The sequence below is a fragment of the Bufo bufo genome, chromosome 1 (assembly GCF_905171765.1).
Source record: "Bufo bufo chromosome 1, aBufBuf1.1, whole genome shotgun sequence".
In the NCBI taxonomy this organism is placed as follows: Eukaryota; Metazoa; Chordata; class Amphibia; order Anura; family Bufonidae; genus Bufo; species Bufo bufo.
Window position 1 is genome coordinate 467,071,840 of NC_053389.1, and position 26,660 is coordinate 467,098,499.

The 26,660-nt window shown below is 41.0% G+C and overlaps 1 protein-coding gene across 1 annotated transcript in view; it reads right to left on the minus strand.

Moving 5' to 3' along the window:
- Positions 1-435: 435 nt before the first annotated feature.
- KERA (keratocan) overlaps positions 436-26,660 on the minus strand; it is a 36,859-nt gene continuing 10,634 nt past the window's right edge. Inside the window, exon 3 of the mRNA XM_040408757.1 lies at positions 436-1,139. Within this exon, the coding sequence (XP_040264691.1) occupies positions 970-1,139 (170 nt within the window). The 3' untranslated portion in view covers positions 436-969. The remainder of the gene's footprint in view (positions 1,140-26,660) is intronic.

The following is a 26,660-nucleotide window of genomic DNA, read 5'->3' on the forward strand; positions in this document are numbered from 1 at the left end:
TGTTCTTTCTGTTTAATAATCTGAATTCAACCTGAATCCAAAGTGCTCTGATAGCCTCAAAAACTCTTTCTCCTCTCTCTTTTTCTCTTCCCCCAAATTAAATTGCACAAAATTCAGGATTGTTAGAATCCAAATTTTTGGATAAATTGGGATTGAATTTCTGAATTTTAGAGTCAATTCGCTTATCTCTATCCTTACCTATTTTTCCTAGAGCATAGCCCAAATGTTCTAATCGAATAATTTACTCTAGGAAATGTCTTCATTGTAATGTATAGTTTTTTGTATACTTGCTTTTGTATAACAAAGCTTAATAAAAGAAGAGAATATAAACAAATTATTTTCTTTTACTTTAATTTTGTACAGATTTGCATGTCAGTTGTCACCATTTACACAAACAAAACAGATAACAGAGTGCATAAACATTAATCTATTAAATTACCGTGGTGCATGCTTTCCATATTCAGTACATCATGGTAAAACACCTAGTCAGTCAGATATATATTGCCCTACTACTAACATCTGTATTGAATTCCTAGCATTAATACATAATTATTGTACAGAGTCCCATAAGGAAATATGATTTTAACAATGATGAAAAATCACTAGTATACAAAGTGAGGGATACCATAATTACCATGGTTTAATCTAACACAATACCTAACATTACATAATAAAACAATAGTCTACACTCTTGGAACCTCACTGTTTATAGCATAATCTAAAAAAGCTCACACCTTTTGAATATACAGGACCTGGAACATTTGGATCCAGGAAAGCTGATTTCTTGGATGATTTAGATGTTTTAATATATGATTATCCTGAAAGCAGAGCAATTAGTATACAAAAATATGTTGCCCCTCCCCATTAAATTCATACAAAAATCGCATGGTAGATTACTATGAACCTCAAATGATCTACATTTATCTAAATTAATTAACTGGTCAATTAGTTTAATGTAATTGTAGATACCTAAATAACTATGGACTGAAGAAGTCTAAAGCAAATCATAATATCTAATGGTATTGGTGGTTGAATTTCATTTCCATCCAGACGTAAATAACGAAGACGGGGTCCATGTGGAAAATGTGGGTCGTGTTCATCTTTCACTACATTAGGACATATTATTGTTCCATTTATGTCTGAAAAACACAAGACAGTTTAATAAATAATTTTTTTGTTTTTAAGTGTTGCATTTTGACAATATCTGTTCAAACATTACTCTACAGTTTCTTTACCATGACCTATGGCATATACAGAAAGTCTGAGACAATATATAAAGTAGCGGATATCTTTTTGATTTTTTTTTACAATGTCTGTAGATTATTAAAAATCATAACATACAAAGCAGCTAGCAGCTATTTGGAGAATTAAGAACAAGCAACTACAGTACTGTGTAAAGGTTTTAGGCAGATGTGGTCAAAACGCTGCAAAATATTATGTCCATAGTGTGTTGTTTCCAGCTCGCTTATATCTCAGCACCTCGTGTGCATGGAACAAACAGGTGAGACCTTGATGCATAAAGTTCAGCCTGCTATGATTAAGAACTGTTTGTTCGAATAGCGTAAACAATGGTCGTAAGGTGGATGAATTGTCCTTGTCTGATGTATTGAAGCAATGAATAAAGATAAAAACGACACATCTTGAAAGTGAGTACTGGAACTTCCTTTTTTTCAAAACACTGCAGTCTGAATGCTTTCAGAAGTATAAGTATTACCCGTATTTTTTTGTCAATTTTGAAAATGTAAAGTGAATGAAAAATAGACAAATCTAAATCAAATCAATATTTGGCGTGACCACCTTTCACCTTCAAACCGCATCAATTGCTCTAGGTATACTTGCATATAGATTATTGAAGGAACTCAGCTTCCTTAGATCTTTCTGTCTCGTGATCCCAGATAGACTCTATGATTTGAGATCAGGGCTCTATGAAGGCCATATCATCACTTCCGGGACTCCTTGCTCATCTTTACTCTGAAGATAGTTCTAAATTACATTGCTTGCATGCTTGTGGTCATTTTTCTGCTGCAGCATCAATTTGGAGCCAATCAGACACCTCCCTGATGGTTTTGCATGATTGATACGTGTCTGTCTGCATTTCTCAACTCTGAGGACACCATGAATCTTGACCAAATCCCCAATTCTATTTGCTGAAATGCAGCCCCAAATGGAACTGCCATCATGCTTCACTGTTATCTGTAGACACTCATTATTGTACCACTCACCAGCAAACAAAACTTCCCTCTGTTACAGCTAAATATTTCACATTTTGACTCATCAAGTCAGAGCACATGCTGGCATTTTTCTGCACCACAGTTCCTATGTCTTATTGCATAGTTGAGTCACCTGGCCTTGTTTCTATGTCAAAGCTCTGACTTTTTCCTCGCAATTCTTCCATGAAGACCACTTCTCTGAGCTGATGGCAATGCTGAACATCTTCTGATTTTGAAGGGAAGTAAGCACTAAGCATGATGTGTCTTGCAAGTTTGCAGCTGCTGTTCAGAAAATAGAGTTGGGGATTGGGTCAGGATTACTGATGTTCTCAATGCTGAGAAATATAGACAGATACTTATCCTTCATTCAATACCATTAGGGAGGCTTTTGATTAGCTCAAAATCTATTTGGCAGAAGGATAATGACCCCCAAATATAAATATCAATATTATTAAGAACTACCTTCAATATAAAGAAGACCAAGGAGTCCTGGAAGCTATAATATGGTCCCCCACAGAGCCCTGATCTTGAAATCATCACATTTTTCTGTGATTACATTAAGAGATGGAAGGATTTGAGCAAACATACATCCACAGAATACTTCTCCCGGCATTATATAGGCTTTGTGTTCCTTTTTGGAAGAAATTCTAATTTAAATATCTTTACCAGAGACTCAAAGGTAAGCAAATTAGCTTCCCTTTGTGAAAAAGCAACAATTAAAAAATTCAAAGCTACCACCAAGTCAAAATCTTATTATAAAAAAGCACTGATTGAACAGTTTGAGGCTACCAAAATGGGGAAATCTTATTATAAAACACACTGATAGAACAGTTTGAGGCCACCACCAGGGGAAAATCTTATTATGAAAAATACAATACACCTATCTATATGAATTGGTCTCCATAATAAGAAAGAGCAGCACAAGACCCCAACAAAGGCTGCTCACTAAGCTAACCAGGGCAACCTTCTCTTGAGACACTAATTTTTTTGTCCTTTTGGAAGGAGAACTGACTTGCACATCCCATTCAGTGAAACATAGAAACATAGAATGTGTCGGCAGATAAGAACCATTTGGCCCATCTAGTCTGCCCAATATACTAAATACTATGGATAGCCCCTGGCCCTATCTTATATGAAGGATGGCCTTATGCCTATCCCATGCATGCTTAAACTCCTCCACTGTATTTGCAGCTGCCACTTCTGCATCCACTACTCTCTCAGTAAAGTAATACTTCCTGATATTACTTTTAAACCTTTGCCCCTCTAATTTAAAACTATGTCCTCTTGTAGCAGTTTTTCTTCTTTTAAATATTCTTTCCTCTTTTACCTTGTTGATTCCCTTTATGTATTTAAAAGTTTCTATCATATCCCCTCTGTCTCGTCTTTCTCCCAAGCTATACATGTTAAGGTCAAGTTTTATCCTGCAATCCATGTACCAGTTTAGTAGCTCTTCTCTGAACTCTCTCCAAAGTATCAATATCCTTCTGGAGATATGGTCTCCAGTACTGAGCACAATACTCCAAATGAGGTCTCACTAGTGCTCTGTAGAGCGGCATGAGCACCTCCCTCTTTCTACTGGTAATTCCTCTTGCTATACACCCAAGCATTCTGCTAGCATTTCCTGCTGCTCTGTGACATTGTCTGCCTACCTTTAAGTCTTCTGAAATAATGATCCCTAAATCCCTTTCCTCAGATACTGAGGTTAGGACTGTATCACTGATTTTATATTCTGCTCTTGGGTTTTTACACCCCAGGTGCATTATCTTGCACTTATCAACATTAAATTTTAGTTGCCAGATTTTTGACCATTCCTCTAGTTTTCCTAAGTCCTTTTCCATTTGGTGTATTCCTCCAGGAACATCAACCCTGTTACAAATCTTTGTGTCATCAGCAAAAAGACACACCTTACCATTGAGGCCTTCTGCAATTTCGCTGACAAAGATATTAAACAATATGGGTCCCAGAACAGATCCCTGAGGTACCCCACTGGTAACAAGACCTTGGTCTGAATATACTCCATTGACTACAACCCTCTGTTGCCTGTCCCTCAGCCACTGCCTAATCCATTCAACAATATGGGAGTCCAAGCCCAATGACTGCACTTTATTGATAAGCCTTCTATGTGGGACAGTATCAAAAGCCTTACTAAAGTCTAGATAAGCGATGTCTACTGCACCTCCTCCATCTATTATTTTAGTCACCCAATCAAAAAAATCAATAAGATTAGTTTGACATGATCTCCCTGAAGTAAACCCATGCTGTTTTTCATCTTTCAATCCATGGGATTTTAGATGGTCCACAATCCTCTCCTTAAGTATGGTTTCCATTAATTTCCCCACTATTGATGTCAGGCTTACTGGCCTATAGTTGCCGATTCCTCCCTACTACCTTTCTTGTGAATGGGCACAACATTTGCTAATTTCCAATCTTCTGGGACGACTCCTGTTGCCAGTGATTGGTTAAATAAATCTGTTAATGGTTTTGCTAGTTCACCGCTGAGCTCTTTTAATAGCTTTGGGTGTATCCCATCAGGCCCCTGTGACTTATTTGTATTAATTTTAGACAGTTGACTTAGGGTAATATGGAGCGCTCTCTCTTTTTTTTTTTTATCAGCCTGTCACTCGAGTCATGTTTATTGTACTTATTTTTGTAGTATATTATGTATGTAAATTCATTTTAATATGTACAATGCAAGTGCATCATGTTTTAAAATATGTGATGATCAACTTCAAGAATAGTGTGAATGAAACCTTATTCAGATGAAAAGCACTGATATTATATGGCCTTGCATGAAACCATAGACATTAAGTACATTAAATGCAAACACTATTGGGAAAGTCAAAAACATTGTAAATGCCATCCTGGCCAAATGGTTTGCCAAGATATCACAGGAATCAAAAACATTCAATTTTCAGGCAGAAGACCTATGGGATTAAACATATTTTACCACTCAAAAAAAGATATAAGTAATAGATGACAGAGTAGACGTTTTAATATGACAACAGAAAGGAACACATATAAGACAACCAACACAGAGTGAATTGTAAAAGGAGGGACAGTACAAAGGAAGGTTTCCGAAGTGTTAATGACAGTGAGTCTGAAGTTTAAGTCTACTTTCACACTCGTGTTTTGGCTTTCCGTTTGTGAGATCCGTTCAGGGCTCTCACAAACGGTCCAAAACGGATCAGTTTGCATTCTAATTCTGTCCGTTACCCCTGATGAAGCCAGATTAGCTGGCGAAGCATGTTGGGGGACAGTGTTTAGTGTTTTAGTTTCTGATGCCTTTGTCAGCTCAAGCAAGTAGTGCAGCTCAATACTAGCGGTATCTACTTTCACACTCGCGTTTTGGCTTTCCGTTTGTGAGATCCGTTCAGGGCTCTCACAAGCGGTCCAAAACGGATCAGTTTGCATTCTAATTCTGTCCGTTACCCCTGATGAAGCCAGATTAGCTGGCGAAGCATGTTGGGGGACAGTGTTTAGTGTTTTAGTTTCTGATGCCTTTGTCAGCTCAAGCAAGTAGTGCAGCTCAATACTAGCGGTATCTGTCAAAGAGTGAACAGTGTTTGATACATAGAATCACCTATCAATATAGGACGGTGCTGTACTGGTCTGTTAATACAAAGTCCAAGTGTGTGACGATATGGGGAGTGCACCCCGGTGGACATTGCAGTCACAACAAATAAGCTTTACAACTGACAGGGCATTAGATAGTTTTACCCCTTTTCTAGCTCACATTCACTTATACTTAGGACTTTTAAATAAAGTTAGCAAAATTTAAGTTTTAATATCTGGGACAAGTGAGGTTATTAGCCTAGCAAGGCGTTAGTTTGGTGGTTTATGTAAACCCTTCCCAGATAGGGTTGTGTGTGATTATTATAGAACGCATCAGTTTGCATCAGTTCAGTCTCCATACGGATCCGTCCTGGCACACAATGTAAGTCAATGGGGACGGATCCGTTTTCTATGACACAATCTGGCACAATAGAAAACGGATCCGTCCTCCATTGCCTTTCAATGGTGTTCAAGACGGATCCGTATTGACTAAGGTAAAGATAATACAAACGGATCTGTTCAGAACGGATGCAGACGGTTGCATTATCTGAACGGATCCGTCCATGACGGATCAGCACAAAACCCGAGTGTGAATGTAGCCTAAGACAACTAATAGGTAAAGCTATTAATTAAGAAATCCTAGAAAAGTCATCAAAGAAGGTCAAAAGGACAATTATTTGAGCCTGTGATCTTTTCTCAAATTCATCCTTTTAAAATGGATACTGAGGAAATATATTGAAGACATTTGTCTGAAGAAAACTTGCTTTAATATGAGCATAAACTCTACTGGTGTCACTTTCTGGAATATACAAATGACATTTGCCACAGCCTCTATTGTAAGGTCTTATATCAGTCTGAACTGCTTGAGGCTATTGAAACTTGAAAAAAATACACAATTACTGAGCTCAAGAATGAACATGTCCTTATACTAACTTGTTTGTATTTTTTATGGAGAACTACGTATGTCAACACATTAGATGGATGGGGGTTATGGAAAAGCACAAATGACTACATGGCTACTACTACTTTGAACTGGGAACCAGGTCAGGGCCAGGAGCCTCTTGATGCTTTGGTTTATTGCGGGTTTCAGGCCATATAAATTACTGAATTTAATTTGTTATATGACATGAGGACTAAGGTATATTATCATATTATAAACAGCATGAACAATGTAGCAGAACATGTGATTTTAAAGTGAGACAGATAGTGCCTATAAAATAATGGAGAATTATAAACTTTTCTTTGCATCTGTTATTTTTTTTTTGTAGACCCATTCTAACCATGCCTATTCTTGTCCGCAAAAGGAAAAAAATCTTTTTTGCAGAACGGCAGAATAGACATGCAGATGAATGGATCTGCATCCAATCTGAATAAAATGAATGGGGCCTTAAACTAATGTGAATACATGTCCTATTTAACCCATCTCCACGTCCTCACAGCCTCCACGCCTTTCAAGGGGGCCATTTTTAGAAGGGCATCTGTGAAAAACGGCCATGAAAAATGGACCATTTTGGCATTTTCCATCACTGTCATGTAACATAAATCTTCAATCAGAATCATGATTGAATGATTATGTGCAGTATTTTTATCCAGCTGAAGTCACATCTTCTACCTAAATCCTAAATGAGTAAATTAGACATGCTCTAATACGTTTGTGTAAGTTATAATTCATTTCAAACAATTTTAATGCATTGTGGTATCCATTGCAACACTTTGCTTACGTGTTTTCTAATACTGGTGGTGCTTCTCATGAAGAAAATATGAATATAAGCCTGGGGGACATGAGTAATCAGAGAGAACATCTCCCGTTCAGCCTTGCAAGGCATGAAAGAATGGAGAGAGAAAAAATACCATATCTCAGTGTTTGAATCTAATTGCTAATTAGCAACGGGACATATCTTCTTGCCCTTGGGTGTGTTTGAAAGTGGTTTTGTTATAAACTTGTTGAAAGATTATTAAATTTAGAGAAAAAATAAAGCCCTGTAGCTTGGAGGAATGCATAGCAATAGTTAAATGGAATGTGTCACCAATTTGTTTTGTCTGATTACAGATCTTTTTTTTTTTACTTTATTTTCTAAGCATGATTATGAGGGCAGCCATCTTGCCTGAACTGTTGCTAACAGCATTTAAAGATAGTCTTTACAGCAGCTACCATGGGCCATAGACTCAATGTACAGGAGAGGAGGACCTCACTGACTTCAATGGTAGAGTATTCTAGGTATGCTCATTGACCTATGCAGAGGTCAGGAGGGAGTAGGTAAGTTTTTATCTGTGTTATCTATCTATTAACTATAGTATATGTCTATCTATCTATCTATCTGGCTTAAGAAATGCTCCACTATAGAGCCGAAACGTTGCGCTTCTTGCATGGGTGAATAAACGCTTTTGTTCATTTTTCTATTTAAGCCTATTTCCATTTTTTGGCGAGTGTCTTGTCCCTTTGGGCTTGCACCTCTTTTTGCATATGTTCTCTCTTTATCATGTGCTGACATTTTCTCCTTTTTGTATCTATCTATCTATCTATCTATCTATCTATATATCTGTGATATCTATGATTCCAATCCTGCTTGTAATGATAAACAGATAACTGCAGTAAAGTGATCTGTGCAGACCAAGAAGTGGAGCCTATTATTATTAATATAGATATTGGTATAGAAAATTAAAAATGACCACCAAAACGTCTTTAAAACATATTTAACATAAAAACATGGCCAGTGTGATGACATCATGATGCACCGTGCAAGATTTTGCACAGGATCTTCAATGAAGATGGCCGCAGCACCCTCTTTACGCATCTGAGCGGTTTAAAGACATGGGGGGAGGCGCAATCGCCGTTCCCCATCATTGTGCCTGCTACTTACAAAGATATGCACTTTGTGATGAAGTAATTTGTAACAAAGCAAAATTTATTTGTGAAAGTCAGTGAAGCAGCTGAATCAAAGTTTTAATAACTTCACTTATCTCTAGTTTTAGCAATTTTTTAATAGTAGAATATAGGGGCAATGCAGGGACAGTGCAGGGACAGTGTAGGGAGATCATAAGGAGAATTTTTAGACAATGTAGGGAGAGCATAGGAAGACTGCAGGGACAGTGCAGGCTCTATGTAATTGCCCTGCACATCTAGTTTCACTGCTGTGCCATTGATTCTTAATCTGTTCTGTTAAACATACCGTATACTGACTGTGTTCAGACTTAGTCTCAATAGCCTGTCTAATATATATGTGAGTGTACCTAGTACATTTGCTGCGCTATTCATAATTAATCTGTTCTGTTATACATAGACTGATGGTGCATCATGCTAATTTTCAAGAGGCGGCGCCAGCCTCTTCATAACTTCGGCGGATCCTGCGCAAGTTCTAAATCTAAGACAGCTTCCTATCTGGCTTACATTCAGACCTTTTTCTACACCTAAAACAGGCGTAGAAAATGGTAAATGAGATGGGCCTACCGGTCAGTCCCGTCTGCTTCCCCACCCACACCATGCCCAGTTTTTTAGACCTGGTGTGAACAGGGAGAAGTCGCGGATTGCGGTGCAACTAACCATTGTGCCACAATCTGCGCCTCAAATACGCATAATATAGGGAAATTTCAGCTTATTAAATGACCCGCTATGTCCAACTTACAGTTGCTTGGGCCCTCAAAAGGAACAGGCAGTGGCAAAAATGTAGCACAGGTAGCAGTAGAAGAAGGGGTGGTGGTAGCAGCAGCGGCAGCAACAAGCCACAGTTGCCACTGTCATCAAGCGGTCGTGTTTTGACCAACAACCCAGCTGTACTGGAATAGTTGACTCACTCTTCAACATTGTCTCAGGTGACAACAGATACACATAGCCAGGAATAGGTGGGTTCCTTGGACACCACACTTAATTGGCATGGCCCAGGAACAACCTCTGTGCCCTCACCTGTTCTGCAACTGCCTCTTTCTTTTGTTGCTCCTTCTGCTCGGGAAGTAATGCATGCTGCTGACTCCACTTTTCAGCGAGGATGAGCTTAGTGAGGACAGTCAATATCTACAGGCCAGCACAAACTTGGTGGATTGGTCCGCTGCGTCCTCCCTTAGGTATGCAACTAGCGATGATGACAATTGGGTGGGAGCACATGTTGCGAGCGGTCAGGGACGTGGTCATGAGACTGGGGAGGGTGAAATAAGTGACGAACAGTGATGAGCGGCAGGGGCAATATTCGAATTTGAGATATTTTGTGAATATTTGGGCGAATATTCGTCATATATTCGCGAATTCGAGAATTCGTGATCTCCAGTCATTATTTTCTTGATTGCGAAAATCGGCAATAGAAAAATTTGCAATAAAAATTCACGATACGAAAATTTGCGATCAACACTACTTCTAAAGTCAAACATATTGCAGCCTTCTCATTGGCCAACAAGCAGGAAGCAGTGAGGGATCATGGATACTGATGAAAAGAAATCTAGAATATTTGCGATTATGAATATAAAGCACTATATTCTAGATATTCGCGAATTCTCGAAGTGGCAATATTTGTGATGAAAATTTGCGATTAGAATATTCGCGATCAGCACTACTGACGATAATGAACAGAGATTAGTGGATGATGATGTAGCCAATTGCATCATCATTATCAGGGTGTAAGGGTGGCAGCAAACCTGTGAGAGACCATCAGGGTGCAAGCGTGCCAATGATCCCGTAGTGTGGAAGCAGTGGGATATCTGGAGCCAAACGTGCCCAGGGTAGACCGTCTGCTACTCAGGTGCCTACCTGTTAGGAAAGAACTAGTAGTGCATGGGTTCATAAAGGCAGTGGCAGGCAGTCAGCAAGGAGTGTTAGGGGTAAAATACCATGCTTGACAGTGTGGGAATTTTTTATTAATTTGCTGGAGGACGTCAGCGTGGCAGTATGCATGATATGTGGGCAGAAGGTGAAGAGTGGTCAGGGTGCTAATAGAGTCACACCGGGGAGAAACTGCTCTGTGTTATCAACCAAGAAATCGAATCCTGGCTGTCCCCTCGCCAACTGGAGATAGGAACCATGGTTACCGATAATGGGAAGAACATTATGTCTGCTCTGCGTTAGAGACGACTGTCTTCAATCTGGTTGTAATCCGAAACAAGGAAAATGTACATGCACTTCAGCCACTCATACTGTGCAAAACGCACCCTCCTTTAGCTGCAAAGGCAGAATGGTGTTCCCCTACATCGCCTCATATGCAACGCTTCCACACGTTGGAACTCCACGCTCCACATGTTGGACCGAAGTTATGAGCAAAAGAAACCCATGACTGATTTCTTGATGATATAATAAAGATCACAGCAGTAGAGTATTTCTTTAGTTTGCGATTTATTTAATGCGACAATAACGTGTTAACGCGTTCTCGGCTGAATTAGCCTTCATCAGACACATTGCCGCTTGATGGTGGAAGTCAGACACATAAATAGATAGGGTGCTGTCAGCACCCTATCTATTTATGTGTCTGACTTCAACCATCAAGCGGCAATGTGTCTGATGAAGGCTAATTCAGCCGAGAACGCGTTAACACGTTATTGTCGCATTAAATAAATCGCAAACTAAAGAAATCCTCTACTGCTGTGATCTTTATTATATTACGATTGGGGTGGGAACCCTATACACAGCAGAAGCCCGGTGTGAACAAATTTGTTCTATATATTGATTTCTTGATGATGCAGATGGACAGGACTACTCCCCGGTGTAACTTTGACTTTAGCCAGTGGCAGCTCAGGCACGACACCTGTTGTTAGCTGAGGCCCTTTGAAGAGGCCACTTTATTTGTCAGTCGCCGGGACTATGGTATGAATGATGTCATTCCACTCTTTCATGTCAAGGAGGGGATGCTGATAAATCTGACTGGCGAGGGGACAGGAGATGTGGTGCAAACATCTCATGATCACCTGAGCCCTGTGGAGGCTGAACTGGCACAAGAGGAGGAAGAGGAGGAATTCTACACAGAACTAGGTGGTTTATATACCCAAGCGACAGGAGAGGAGAAGGAGGAGCATAAGAAGCTAGAGGGCGATCTAATAGACCATTCTCCAGGTCAGTATTAACCCCTTCCCTCCAGCCCTAGTGTTAAAGGCATACTTGGAAAACATTACATAGAGTGTTACAAAACATATAGGGTAATACAGAATCACATACATGTACCTATTACATCCATTGATTTCTCCTCTGATGTAGATATTCTCTTTTCCTTATATTCTCCATTCAGAGCAGGCAACCATGATGATTTCTTTCAGCCATCTCTTGTCTATGCAGAGTTTAGGACACAGACATCGTAGTTTCTTACTTTTCCATCCTCCTCCCCATCTTCTGAAAACCCTAACCTGCAACCCCTAATACTTTTCCCACTGTGCTCCCCAATACTATACTGCAGAAACAGTCCCCTGAAAATACTAGAACCACACAGATAGCCCCCCCTTTCAATAATTACTGGCACACAGCACCCTTAAAAATAACTGAGCCCAGCAAATACTTCCCCTGACACTTATAGTGCTGTAAACATAGTGTCTGCCAAAAATAATTGTGCTAAGCTGATACTGTGCCAGGGTGCTCTGTAACAGTCCTACCAAAAGTCCCACCAATAGTAATTATTCTCTGACAGAGTGCACTAGGTGGTAACATTGCCCCATCAATAATAATGTCCTTAATTTTGCCCCAGAAGTAATAATGCCCCGTAGTGCCCATACTAGTAATCATGTTCTCCGTAGTCCTCCAGTAGTAACAAAGCCCACCATAATGCCCCTCAGTAGTAATAACTCCCCCTTATAACATGTGCCAGTGCAAAAATGATCCCTTATAATGTGTTCCAGTCCAAAAGATACTCCCTTTTAATGCCCCCAGTAGAACGAATGTCCCCATAGTGGCTCCCTTATAATATGTGCCAGTACAAAAATGCTCCCTTATAATGTGTGCCAGTACATAAAGGACCCCCTTATGTGTGCCAGTACAAAAAATGCTCTTTTATAACGTGTGCCGGTACAAAACAATTACCCCCTTTTAGTGCCGCCAGTAGAACGAATGATCCCATAGTGGCTCCATAATGTGTGCCAGTACAAAAATGCCCCTTTTTAGAGTCCCCAATGTCCTCATAGTTCTTCCCCCAGGTTCAAAATAATGACCCCCACCCATTGTAGCTGAACAGCATGCTACCAAATAAAAGAATTACACCCAAATACTTATTGTACCTCTATTCTGCTGTCAGCAATGCGGTGCAGGTCACAGACCTCTTCCGGGCTGTGCCCTGAGCTGTATGCAGCCCAGCCTCTGATGACACCGGCCTCTGATACTAGGAGTAAAGCCTATTAGAGGGAGTGTCGGGGCAGGGATACATCACACCCATGCCCTGCTGCAGCATTAAATTATACCGCTGTCCTGAGAACAGCAATACAGTTGAATATGCAAAGATGAGCGCTTCCACAATGGAAGCACTCATTGCCTACGGTCCTTCAGCTGCCCCCCACTTGTCTGGCGCTGCCTGAGGCAATCGCCTCACCTCGCCTCATTGGCGGTGCACCCCTGCCCACCTTCTGCTCAACATACATGTGCAGGGCTGGTGCAGATTTTTAGAGAAGTAATGATGGCTTGGGACTCTCCACCTTGGCTCTGCACAAGCCATCAGTTCTCTGAAATGGGCAGAGTCAACCACATGGAAAGGACTGTAGCACCAGCAACTAGGCTTCTGTGCCATTGGATTGGAGCGCATGCATACTATTGTCTTTTTGCAATCATCTCTGTGATTGAATGCTGGTGAAATGCATGATGAGGAGGAGCATCAGGATCAGTAGATGATGTGAAGGAAACATAGCTCCCTTCTGCTGAGGTGGTGGAATCTTGACTGCTGAGTCTAAGTAGCAGATGCCACACTTGCACCCTCCTCGCTCAGCCGCACGCTGCCACCCTGCCACTGTTTCGTGTGCAGCTGCCACCCTCACCCACTGATGATGCCCCCTCTTCTTCCAGCTCCCACGTGTGATTGGTTACATCATCATCCACTACTGTCTGCTCCTCACTTATATCATGCTTACCAGTCCCATGGCCGCATCCCTGACCTCTCCCAATGCCTGTTACCAAGCGACTCTCATTGTTGCTACGTGCAAAGAAGAAGCAGTGGATCTCTCCTCCAAATCTGGGCTGGGTAGTAGCTACTGACTGTCCTTAATAAGCTTGTCCTTGCTGAAAAGTGGAGCAGACCCAGTAGCATACAATACCTCCCAAGCAAAAGGAGCAGAAAAAGAAAGAGGTAGGTTCAGGACAGATGAGGGCACAGAGCTCGTTCCTGGGCCATGCCAACTAAGCGTGTTGTCAGAGGAACCCACCGACTTCTGACTGTGGGTGTCTGATATCAGTTGAGATGATGTTGAAGACCGAGTAAACCATTTATGGACAGCTGGATTGCTTGTCAAAGCATTACCACTGGATGATACTGACAGCTGTGGCCTGTTGCTATGGCTGCTGCTACCACTTCCCTTCTTCTGCTGCTACTTCTGATGGCCCTGTCTGTTGGACATACTGTACTGTATCAGTAACTGTATATGTAAAATAAGTTATTCAATGTTAATGTTGACACCCCAATAACAGTAGTATTAGACAGCTTTTTCACCCCAACTAGAGAATCATGCCTAATGGGATTGCTTATCTAAGAAACAAAAGGGGCACCTCAATAACAGTAAAAATAGACGGCTTATTCAGTTTTAGAAAAAAGACGTAGTAGAATTGCTTATCTATTAAACAAGGTGGGCACCCAAATAATGGTTAGATTAAACAAGCTTATTCGCCCCAATTTAAGAATCAAAGCATAATATAATTGTGTACTACTAAACAAGGGATAAACCCCAATAACACTAAAATTACACAGCTTATTCAGTTTTAGAAAAAAGACGTAGTAGAATTGCTTATCTATTAAACAAGGTGGGCACCCAAATAATGGTTAGATTAAACAAGCTTATTCGCCCCAATTTAAGAATCAAAGCATAATATAATTGTGTATCTATAAAACAAGTGGGGCACCCCAATAGCAGTAAAATTACACAGCTTATTTACCCTAATTTGAGAATAAAGGTGTAATAGAATTGCTTTATCTATTACACAAGGTGGGCACCCCAATAACAGTTAAATTAGACGGTGTATTCACTCCAATTCAAGAAGCATGGAGTAATAGAATTGCTTATCTATTAAGCAATGTGGTCACTGTTCAATTAGATAGTTCTGTGCAGGGATTGATGCAAACTGAGCTTTCTCCAGTAAATTCTTTCAGCTTCTGATTACATATTCTGCACTGTTCCTGCAGTCTACTTATGCTCCCCTTACAGTGTGTAAAAACCCTCCCTATGATCTCCCTACACTGTTCCTACACTGTCCCTGCAGTCTCCTTAGCCAAGATTCTACAATTAAAGATTTATTAAACACTGTCCCTAGCTCTTGTCACGTCTCTCCCTATGCTCAGTTCACTGTAAAATGGGTGAGGTCAGGCGGGATTAGGATTTTTATAGGGCTGTGACATCACAGGGGTTGGCTAGCTACTCATTGGCTGACTGCACTGCATTATGGGTGATCTCTTGTTCCTGGACTTCTTGTTTTTACTTTGTAACACGTCGGTGCCAATATAGGAAAAAAGCGATTTGTTACCACGAAGCGGCAGGAAATTCGGATTCGTTGCGAATCAAATTTTTCCTAAACTTCAGATCGAATTCCACTTTGGATGCTTTGATTTGCTCAACACTAGTAGCCATGAGCGTTGTGATAGGGGCACTGGTAGCCATGGCAACAGAGGCACTTGAGGCAAATACAGAGGAGGGAATCAGGAGGGTAGCCAAGGAGCCCACAATGACATATCACAGTGTAATAAAAGTGGCAGAGAGGGTAAAGACTAAAATTATGATTGTGTGTTGGACAGGACCTAAGAGGTGGAGTAGGGTGCTCAGTAGCAGGTGACATCAGAGGAGGAGTATGGTTGCGGCAATAAAAAGTGGATGCAGCTTAGAGTCAAAATTTTAACAACAAAAAAAAATTAACAGGATTAGATTTGCTTTTATTGTGGTCGGATTAGAAAGTGGTGGTACTGGTGCTGATACTGTGGACATAGGCTCAAAAAGTGCCAGAACTAGGCTAAGCTTTTGCTGCTGTAGAAACGTGTGAATACCTCCCTTCTGGCAGTTAAAAACACTAATGTGTGCAAGATCTGCTGGATGAAAATAAACCATGGCCGTTCAAACACAAACATAGGCACCACAGCTCTCTTGTAGCACATGAAGCAACATCACCATATCTAGTGGGAAAATATAACTGACTACAAGCAATCAGGACTATCCTTCTCCCAGTCTCCTTTGTAGCAGCCAAGCCACATCTATATTCAGTACAGTGTGTTTGTCATTGTCATCAGTTATCTCTTCTCCCACACAGACTCCGCCTCCTGCTACTCTGCTCTGTTGACAAACATCTATAATGGAATGTGTAGCCATTAAAGAACTCTTTGCGCCCAGCAATCTGGGGAACAATAGTGAAATAATGTGAGCCACTGAGCCTCACTTAAAGCTACCTAGCCACCATTATTTCTCAAAAAAAAAAAACATTCCTGCCTTGTACGTTTATGTGGCAGAGAATGTGGGCTGCCTCTTTGCAATCGTCACTGTGCAGTAAGATGCATGCAAATTGCTGTATTACCAGAATACACTGTGTTTGCAGCTTGCCGCAGCTTTTGTCGAACAGATGCCTTCTGCCTAGGTGTCTGACCAGGAGAACCCTTTTTACCCCTCACCGAGTCATCCCCTCTGACTTTCTCTGCTACCACAAGTAGCAGAAGCCATATCAGCTAATTTAGTCTCATGATCATAATGGAGTAACTTTTTTATGTGCTGCTCTAGGCTGAAGTAAATCAGCAAACAGAGATGGGTCGCCTGAACAACCAGGTTCAGTCCTACCTGGACTGTGACCTTTCTTCAGCACATATAGTGTTCCTTGACTTTAGTCCAAATTAATTAGGCATGGATCCATGAGGATTTTAACAGTGACTGAGGAAATTGAATAGATTCACCATTGCTAATGGCGGCTATTTATCATGCCACTGCTACTGTCTGCCTGCCTACCATAAGTTTCCGTACTTTATTACCCCTAATACTACCGGTGCTGTTGCAGCTTCTACTCCCCCTACTGCCACTACTATTACCCTTACACAGTCAGCCACAACTACTACTACCCAATACAGACACACAAACATCTATTGCCCTTTCTGTTCCATGCTGTGTTGCTACTGCTGCCACTACTATTTCTGCCATATGTCACTATTACCTCTGCACACCTTACCCTTTCCACATTCACAAAGTACGCTTCTGCTCCCAAATAAAAGAGATAATTTTTCCAGGCTTGTTCAGAACAAGCTGCTGTATCTTATGACATTAACACTTGTATGCATATAAACAAGGGCAGACATCTGCCTCCATTAGGGCATAATGTTTGGATGCGTGTTCAGAACATACAATTTCTTCTGGCACTACTGAGTGTGTATAAATTTGGGCAAGCATCTACTCCCGTTAAGGCATACTTTTTAAATGTTTGTTGAGAACACTTATATTTCCAGATTAAATTGTGTGTGTTTAAATACTAGCTGCCCCCAAAAAGGTAAAATTTTAGGAATGTTTTTCAATTTTAAAAAGCATAACAAATGTTGTTCCTTTCAAAGTTATACTGTAGAGGGTGTTGTTCGATGTAGATTAGGTGTCAACCAACATTCCTATTCCTTCAGAATCCAACTTGGTCCTGGCAGACTTCCACCTATCACAAAGTGATGGTACATCATACCAATATCCGACAATATTCTGTTATTTGATAAATAGGGTTTTCTATCATCTCTAGTACAAAATTATATCTGATCCTGATTCTTAGCAGCCCAGTAAGTTATTCAATGAGGGGAAGTACTCACATGACTGGTATGCTTAAACAGTTTACTGGATAAAAAAGACTTTATCACAGCTGTGACTGCTAAGTATGTCTAAGTTTACAAAACCTACTCTTAAAGAGGTTGTCCGGGTACTGAACTGAACCTGGACATACCCACATTATCATCCAGGCAGCCCCCCTAATATGAGCATCTGAGCATTTCAGTTTTAAGTGGGCTTCTGAATAAGTGGAGTTTAAAGAACTGGAGTACTGGTGCTGAGTGTGATTTTGTTGGGGTGATTGCAAATTGTTGCATATATGTAGTTTGTAGAAAAGGTCCTTGTGAGTTTAGTGCTTGCATTTTGGTACTGACATTATTTGAACCCATTTTCTTTTCTCTGCTGTGTACCTGGTAAAGGGGAGTGGTTTGTGCTTCCTGGTGCTATTAATTGCACTGTTGGACTCTTCCTGAGCTTGCTCTACTGGGCTTGCTGCACTAAGTGAGCTTCTGAATAAGTGGAGTTTAAAGAACCGGAGTGCTGGTGCTGAGTGTGATTTTGTGGGAGTGATTGCAAATAGTTGCATATAGTTTATGGAAAAGGTCCTTGTGAGTTAAGTGCTTGCATTTTGGTACTGACATTGTTTAACCACTTCACATCCAGGCCATTTACCCCCTTCCTGACAGAGCCTAATTTTGCAAATCTGACATGTGTCACTTTATGTGGTAATAACTTTGGAATTCTTTTACTTATCCAAGCCATTCTGAGATGGTTTTCCCGTGACACATTGTACATCATGACAGTGGTAAATTTGGGTCGATATATTTCACCTTTATTTAAAAAAAATAATCCAAAATTTACCAAAAAGTTTGGAAAATTCACATTTTAAAAATTTTCAATTTCCCTGCTCTTAAAACAAAAAGTGATACCTCATAAAATATTTATTACTTAACATTCCCCATATGTCTACGTTATGTTGGCATGATTTTGTAAATGTAATTTTATTTTTTAGGACGTTAGAAGGCTTAGAATTTTAGAAGCAATTATTAAAAATTCTAAGAAAATTTCCAAAACCTACTTTTTAAGGACCAGTTCAGGTCTCAAGTCACTTTGTGGGGCTTACATAGCACTCCACCGGACACCATCAACACTGTAGTCCCCACTTCTAGCATTACAGCTTGGCTGGGGTCTCGCTGTCCTCCACCCACCCTGGGCCCAAGACCAGGATTCAGCTTCCAGTGGGTAGAACCGTGTTGTAATCCCAGGGGAGTATAATACCAATAGCAATCCCCAGAGTAGTCCAACAACACAACTCAATCAAACATGAACAGCATGCAAACAGACATCCCCTCCTCAGTGTCTTAATAAAAGAATAGTGAGAGAGGAGACACATGTCATGGGATTATCTCCTGAGTGTATCATAGGGTGATCTATGCCTCTACACCAGAGCCGGCTACTCCTTGAGTCAGCTATCTTAATCCCATTACTAACACAATAGAACAAAGGGACAAATAAACTAACACATTCATTGGGAGTCTCAGTGCAGAGTTAACCCTTTTTGCATTGCGGGATTCACACTCTGCACCTTTAATGGGCAATAGGAAAGATGTGGGCTATAACTCCACACATAAATCAGGGTTAATAGTTCCTTGTAACCCCAAGAGGTCTGAGGGGGGTCTCCATAGTTCTAGGTCCATAGTCCGTAGGAAGAAGGCTAGCCCTCAGGCTTCTCCAGCAGCCCCATTGACGGTTCAGTCCATCACAGAAACCCCCCATAGAAACATAGAAACATAGAATGTGTCGGCAGATAAGAACCATTTGGCCCATTTAGTCTGCCCAATATACTGAATACTATGAATTTCCCCTGGCCCAATCTTATATGAAGGATGGCCTTATGCTTATCCAATGCATGCTTAAACTCCGTCACTGTATTTGCAGCTACCACTTCTGCAGGAAGGCTATTCCATGCATCCACTACTCTCTCAGTAAAGTAATGCTTCCTGATATTACTTTTAAACCTTTGCCCCTCTAATTTAAAACTATGTCCTCTTGTAGCAGTTTTTCTTCTTTTAAATATTCTCTCCTCTTTTACCTTGTTAATTCCCATAAATGACCTCATTGTAGAAACTAGACCCCTCAAGTTACTCAAAACTTATTTTACAAACTTTGTTAACCCTTTAGGTGTTCCACAAGAATTAAAGGAAAATGGAGATGACATATCTAAATTTCATTTTATTGCCAGATTTTCCATTCTTATTTTTTTTTTTTTTAACACATCGAGGGTTAACAGCCAAACAAAACTCAATATTTATTACCCTGATTCTGAGGTTTACAGAAACACCCCAGATATGGTCATAAACTGCAGGGCGCAGAAGAAATGGAAGGCAGATTTTGCTGAACTGGTTTTTAGATGCCATGTCCCATTAAAGCCCCCCTGATGCACCCTTACAGTAGAAACTCCCAAAAAGTGACCCCATTTTGGAAGCTAGGGGATAAGGTGCCAGTTTTATTGGTACTATGTTGGGGTACATATGATTTTTAATTGCTCTATATTACGTTTTTTGTGAGGCACTGTTTTTATTTTTTATTTTTTACAACATTCATCTGACAGGGTAGATCATGTGCTATTTTTATAGAGCAGGTTGTTACAGACGCAATTATATCAAATATGCCTACTTTCTTTGTTTGTTTGTTTCAGTTTTACATAATAAAGCATTTTTGAAAAACAATTATGTTTTTTTGTCTCAATTTTCTAAACGCCTTATTTTTTTTATTTTTCTGCCGATCGTCTTGTGCAGGGGCTCATTTTTTGCAGGAAGAGTTGACGTTAATATTGGTGCCATTTTTGGATACATATGATTTTTTGATCATTTATTACTACACTTTATGGGGCAAGGTGACCAAAAAATTGGTAATTTTGGCACCGTTTTTACTTATTTTTCCAGCGTTCACCTGAGGGGTTAGGTCATGTGATATTTTTATAGAGAAGATCGTTACGGATGTGGCAATACCTAATATGTATACTTTTTCTTATTTATTTAGGTTTTACACAATAATAGCATTTTTGACCGATTGTCTTAGATTCATTTTTTGCAGGATGAGGTGACAGCTTGAAACATAGAAACATAGATTTATGTAGGGGCTGATTTTTGGGGGGCTGAGGTGATGGTTTTATTGGTATCATTTTGTGGGACATGCGCCTTTTTTGATGAGTTTACATGAGAAAACTGTATATAAAGGTTATTGAATATTATGTTAGAACAATCAGAAAACCTTTTGTCACCCTAATGATAATGATCTAGGTGCACAGGTCCACCCAAGCTATCCAACAGTTATGAAACAACTTTGAGGCTTACTGGCTCTCAGTCAGATAAGAGCTAGTTTTGAATGTCTCGTAGTGCACAAGGCTGCCATTGTAAGGTATGCTGACTGTATCTGTCGCATGGATATATTGTTGGCTTGCACATACCTGGTGTGAGGAATATGAATTAATATTTACTGTCAGCCATGTCCTCACACCCCCATTTGCTGACAGATAGTGGAGGTAGTGAACTCCACAGGAGGGCCCTGCTTCAAAGCCCCCAGCCCTGATTGTCATTTGTGCACCTCTTGGCATGTTCAGTGTACATGCAAAATACGTTTCCACCCCCCTAGCCATCTGAGTGTCAGTTGGCAAGGAAGAAAGCCCCAGGGGATCCAGGCTGAAAGGAGAAGGCACACCTCAGTCTACCAGTTTGGAGCCAAGCTGAATCCTGCAGGAAAACCCCCAGCATGGGGTATCCGCCCTTGCTCAGGATCAATGAGACCTCCCAGACATGTTGGCACCTACCTTTTATAAGGAATTATGAATCGCCTGGCCATCGTAGGCGCCAAACGGATACATATTTGTGTCCCGGTGGCCACTATGTACGTTCCCATGGTCTTTGTTTAATGGGACGAGGTCAGGGGAGGGAGATATCCATATCTCCCCATAGAAACCACATAACGGTACCAGGTTTGGGCTCTACTTGTAGCCGGAACCCAGTCAGGTCTATTGGTCCCAGAACCATCTCCCTGTGACCCTCTGGTCTGGAGCTATGAACCCTAAAGGGTTTTGTGGGTCATTTGCTGCCAGCCCAGAAGAGGGGGAGTGGACCCCTCCCTGAGGCCGGGAGGTCAGGGGCTGGCTACAGGTTAAAAGTCTGGTGCCAGCAAGCAGGCGGGTCTTTCTCTGAAGAGGGGTCACATCCTACAAATGTGTTTAGAGGGACCCAGGAAATAGCTGAGATCACGGCCCTTCATGTGGACTCCAGCAAAGAACATCTCACAACCAAAAGGAACTTCCATCTTACCCGGTAACTGACTTTTACACTGCTTAACCCTGTTGTAACCATATAACCTGTAATCTGTAACCTCAGACCACTGTATATATTCTCTGTGTATATTGTGTTAAATCTAGTGTGCCCTTACGGCGATTAAATCTATAATTTAATCTTGTGCTATCTTGTATCTCGATCACGAATCCCCATGTCCGTGTTTTGGCCTAGTTATAAGCTACGCGTGTTGGTTTCTGACCCTATATAATCCCGTTAGTGGACCGGGCTTATATCAACTGGTGGCAGATTTCCCAGGCTGAGACCGCGCTGTTTTCACTGCGGCAGTGAAAAGGCTCTCTCAGCTTGTTGCCTCTCTGTGCCCGCGTGGACAGGAGGTGTGTGTGTAAACTGTACCAACCTGACCTTGCGTGCTCCTCTGGAGGGCATAACTTCACGTTTTTGGTAAACTCGTGACCATACCACGTCTCGGGAGCTCGACGTAGTTGACGTCAAGCGGGCACGAGGTGTGGTATTCATCACACCTGGATTTTGTCATATAGCCTTTGTGTGGTTGTCTATTGTATGTCATAGGTAGTGGGAGTCCAAGATGGATCCAGACATCCTTCCCATGCTGTTTCTAAACCACTTTGGTGGTGTTTCCATCAATTTCTAACCTTTTTCTGTGAACCAGACACTCTCTCTTCTTTAGAGCAGGGGGTGTTTGGTTTAATCCTCGGGTCTCCCATTGATTTTCAATGTGCTCAAGCATACACAGTATTCGGCCAAACACTGTGATGTGCCAAGCATAGCTATGCTCGAGCTGGACTGCTGTTCGGCCGAATACTGTGTAGGCTGTGTATAACACAATAATAGCATTTTTGAAACAAAAAAATAATGTTTTAATGTTTCCATGTTCTGAGATCTATAGATTTTATATTTTTTGAGTAATTTTCTTATGTAGGGGCAAATTTTTTGCGGGCTGAGGTGATGGTTTTATTGGTATCATTTTGTAGGACATACGCCTTTTTTATCACTTGGAGTTGCACTTTTTGTGATGTAAAGTGACAGAACTAGATTTTTTTGACACAGTCTTTATATTTTTTTTTATGGTGTTTATCAGACAGGGTGGATCATGTGATATATTTATAGAGCCCGTCATTATGGACGCGGAAATACCAAATATGTCAATTTTTTTATTTTTTCTATTTTTTTATTTTTTTTATTACTTAATTGGGGAATTTTTTTTTTTTACATGTGATACCTTTTTTTTGTATTTTTTTTAAAAACCTTTTTTATTTTCTTATTTTTTATTTTTTTATTTTACACTTTGCGTCCCCCATAAGATCATACAAGACCTCTGGGGGACATTTTTAACTTCACTTTATTCATTTTTTTACTATTGATTTCTCCTGTAACTGGGGCTGACATAGTAGCACCAGTTACAGTGGAAATACGGCCCCCAGAGAGGCTGTATAGCAGTATACAGCGCTGTACTGACCACTGAGGAAGGAGTGAACACTGGGACCCCGAAACACATCTGGTGCTACATCCCCCACTTTTGCTGCACGGAAAGACTGAGTACCAACTATCGACTGCCATCGACCAGAGGTGTGTTGCTTTAATCGACGAAATTTGACAACATAGAAGTTCGGAGGACTAACAAACAGAAGGCCGGTAATTACTGACCTAGGTGTCGACGAAAGTCCACCAATGTGATCCATATTAGCAAGAATCTCCCGATAAAATAGTGATACAAATAACGGAGGCACGTTTGGGGAGTGAGAACATCTCGAGGTCTGGCAAAAAGTCAAGTCGATTTAAAGGTAAAGTGACTTGCAAGTTGTTTAGTAGCAGGACGCCGCTGTATCAGGTGTGGGCAAATCGCCATATGAACATTGTTTCTTGATCTCGAAAATTCATCGGACACTATTAACTGACTTTCTGCAGGACATTGTATAGAATCGATTTTTAGGATCGACTTTCATTACCATCGTTTTTTTAGGGCTATATATCCCTTCCATCGACATTGGGTCGAATATTTTATCGAATATTTTATCGATTATTGTATTTGTCATTTTTTGAGCATAAGTATGGTCTCCACTATATTGTTTATATTCGTATGAGGCTGTCATCTATTATCTATAGAGCTAATATTTGCATTTTAGGCTGCTATTCGTTATTGATTTTATTGTGTGCTGAGCCAATAGTGCCATTAAATAAAATTATATTCTTTGTGCATACATATGGTCCCGGATTTCTTTGAGTGCCCTGTCCATATTCATTAATTTTTCATATTTAATCCCTAATCGAGTGAGTGTTCTCGATTGGACAGGTGCACCTATTTGGTTCCCGGGTTTCTTTAGTGCGACATTCCAATTGCATATTGGAAATACCAAATATGTCTATTTTATTTTATTTTTTCTATTTTTAAATTTTTTTTATTACTTAATTGGGGAATTTTTATTTTTTTACATGTGAAACCTTTTTTTTGTATTTTTTAAAAACCTTTTTTATTTTTTTATTTTTTATCTTTTCATTTTACACTTTGCCTCCCCCATAAGGTCATACAAGACCTCTGGGGGACATTTTTAACTTCACATTTTTTTTTTTTCACTATTGATTTCTCCTGTAACTGGGGCTGACATAGTAGCACCAGTTACAGTGGAAATACAGCCCCCAGAGAGGCTGTACAGCAGTATACAGCGCTGTACTGCCTCAGTGCAGGGCTGATCGAGGTCTATGAAAGACCCGACAGCTCCTGCACTCTCCCAGCCTCGCCAATCACATGACCACCTGGCTGGGACAGGAAGCGCATAGACAGCGATATAGAAGGCAGAGACACCTGCGAACTGTCCCTGCTCTCTCCCTGGGGTGCCCTGATGTCACAGACAGCGGGCCCCCTGCTCGGCAGCTGCACAATTAGCGTGCAGCTGCCATCTCTGAAGGGACGTTCCAGAACATCCATTCAGAGATAAACATCCACCCATAGGAGTTTATATTCTATGGGCGGATGTGAAGTGGTTAAACCCATTTTCTTTTCTCTGCTATGTACCTGGTTAAGGGGAGTGGTTTGTGCTCCAAGGTGCTATTAATTGCACTGTTGGACTCTTCCTGAGCTTACTGTACTGGGCTTGCTGCACTAAGTGGGCTTTTGAATAAGTGGAGTTTAAAGAACCAGAGTTTAAGACAAGGGGCAAGAAACTAAGGTTTGATACATTTTCCTTGTGTATTGTTGGCTTGATTCTAGCAAGTTCTCCAACTACAGCAGACAGGGTCTAAATCTAAACTTGCATTTACTGTTTTCCTTCCTTCTTTACTGTTTATTTCCATTTAAACATGTGCTTCATAGACAATGCTTCTAAGTGTGTGTCCTTTGCAATGTATGCGTGCCTTGAAGAGCCATTTGGGGGAGAATGCATTTCCACTAGATACAAGCATGTTGCATATTTGGAGGCCCAGATCTTGGATCTAAATAGGCAACCTTAAATACTTAGGGGCATTGCAAACCTGGAAAGAGGATTAGACATCACTGTGCAGGCACTGACTGGGGTCAGTGAAATGGAAGTGGGAGGAGGAGGGCAAGATCAGGACTATCAGGTCAGCACTTGAGTCCTGAGTCCTAAGCTGGAACGCCCTAGTAAATATGCCTGCTTGGCTGATATTAGGGATGAAAGCCCAGGGCCAGCAACACTGCAGCAGGGCGTTTCTCCTAGCAACCAGGAAAATGACAGCTGAAGGAAGGATGGTAAAAGGAGTGCAGCAAAGGTCAGACAGATGCTGGTGGTAGGGGACTCTATTATTAGGAGGACAGACAGTGTCATCTGTCACCGATATCGTGAATGCCAAACAGTGTATTGTCTTCTGGGCGCTCGGGTTCGGCATATTGTGGATTGGATTGACAGATTGCTGGGTGGGGCTGCGGAAGACCCGGCGGTCATGGTACACATTGGCACTAATGACAAAGTCAGGGGGAGATAGAAGGTCCTTTAAAAATAATTTTAGGGAACTAGGAGAGAAGCTCAAGTCCAGGACCTCCAAGGTAGTGTTTTCACAAATACTACCAGTGCCATGAGTGTCACTAGAGAGACAACGGGAGCTTAGGTAGTTAAATAAGTGGCTTAAAAGCTGGTGCAGGAAAGAAGGGTTTGGGTTCATGGAGAACTGGGATGACTTCTCTGTCAGCTACAGACTCTACAGTTGGGACGGGCTGCACCTTAATGGGGAGGGTGCAACTGCTCTGGTGGAAAAAATGGTTAGATGGCTGGAGGAGCTTTAAAACGACGACCTGGGGGGGTGGGGGTCATACTAATAAGAGGGTAGATAGTGTATATAGAGAGTGGGATATAGGAGGGGACATTGTGTATTTAGTGGGGGCTGGGTTTAGTGAGAAAAGTAGGGAGAAGACTGGGCATGAATCTGAAGACAAGTGTGAAAGAGGCAATTGTGGGTGCGGATGGTGAGGAAGTAAAAACCCTATGGGTGGAAGTTCAAAGGGATATAAACACTGAAAAAATAATACTTGGTGTAATCTATAGACCCCCTAACATCACAGAGGAGATAGAAGCTCAACTGCATAACCAAATAGAGGAGGCTGCACAGGCTGGTACAGTGGTGATAATGGGAGATTTTAACTTCCCAGACATTGACTGGGGTTATAGTCCTGCCTCAACCGTAAAGGGGAGATTCCTCAACTTGCTGCAGGACAACTTTATGGGCCAGTTTCTAGAAGCTCCCACTAGGA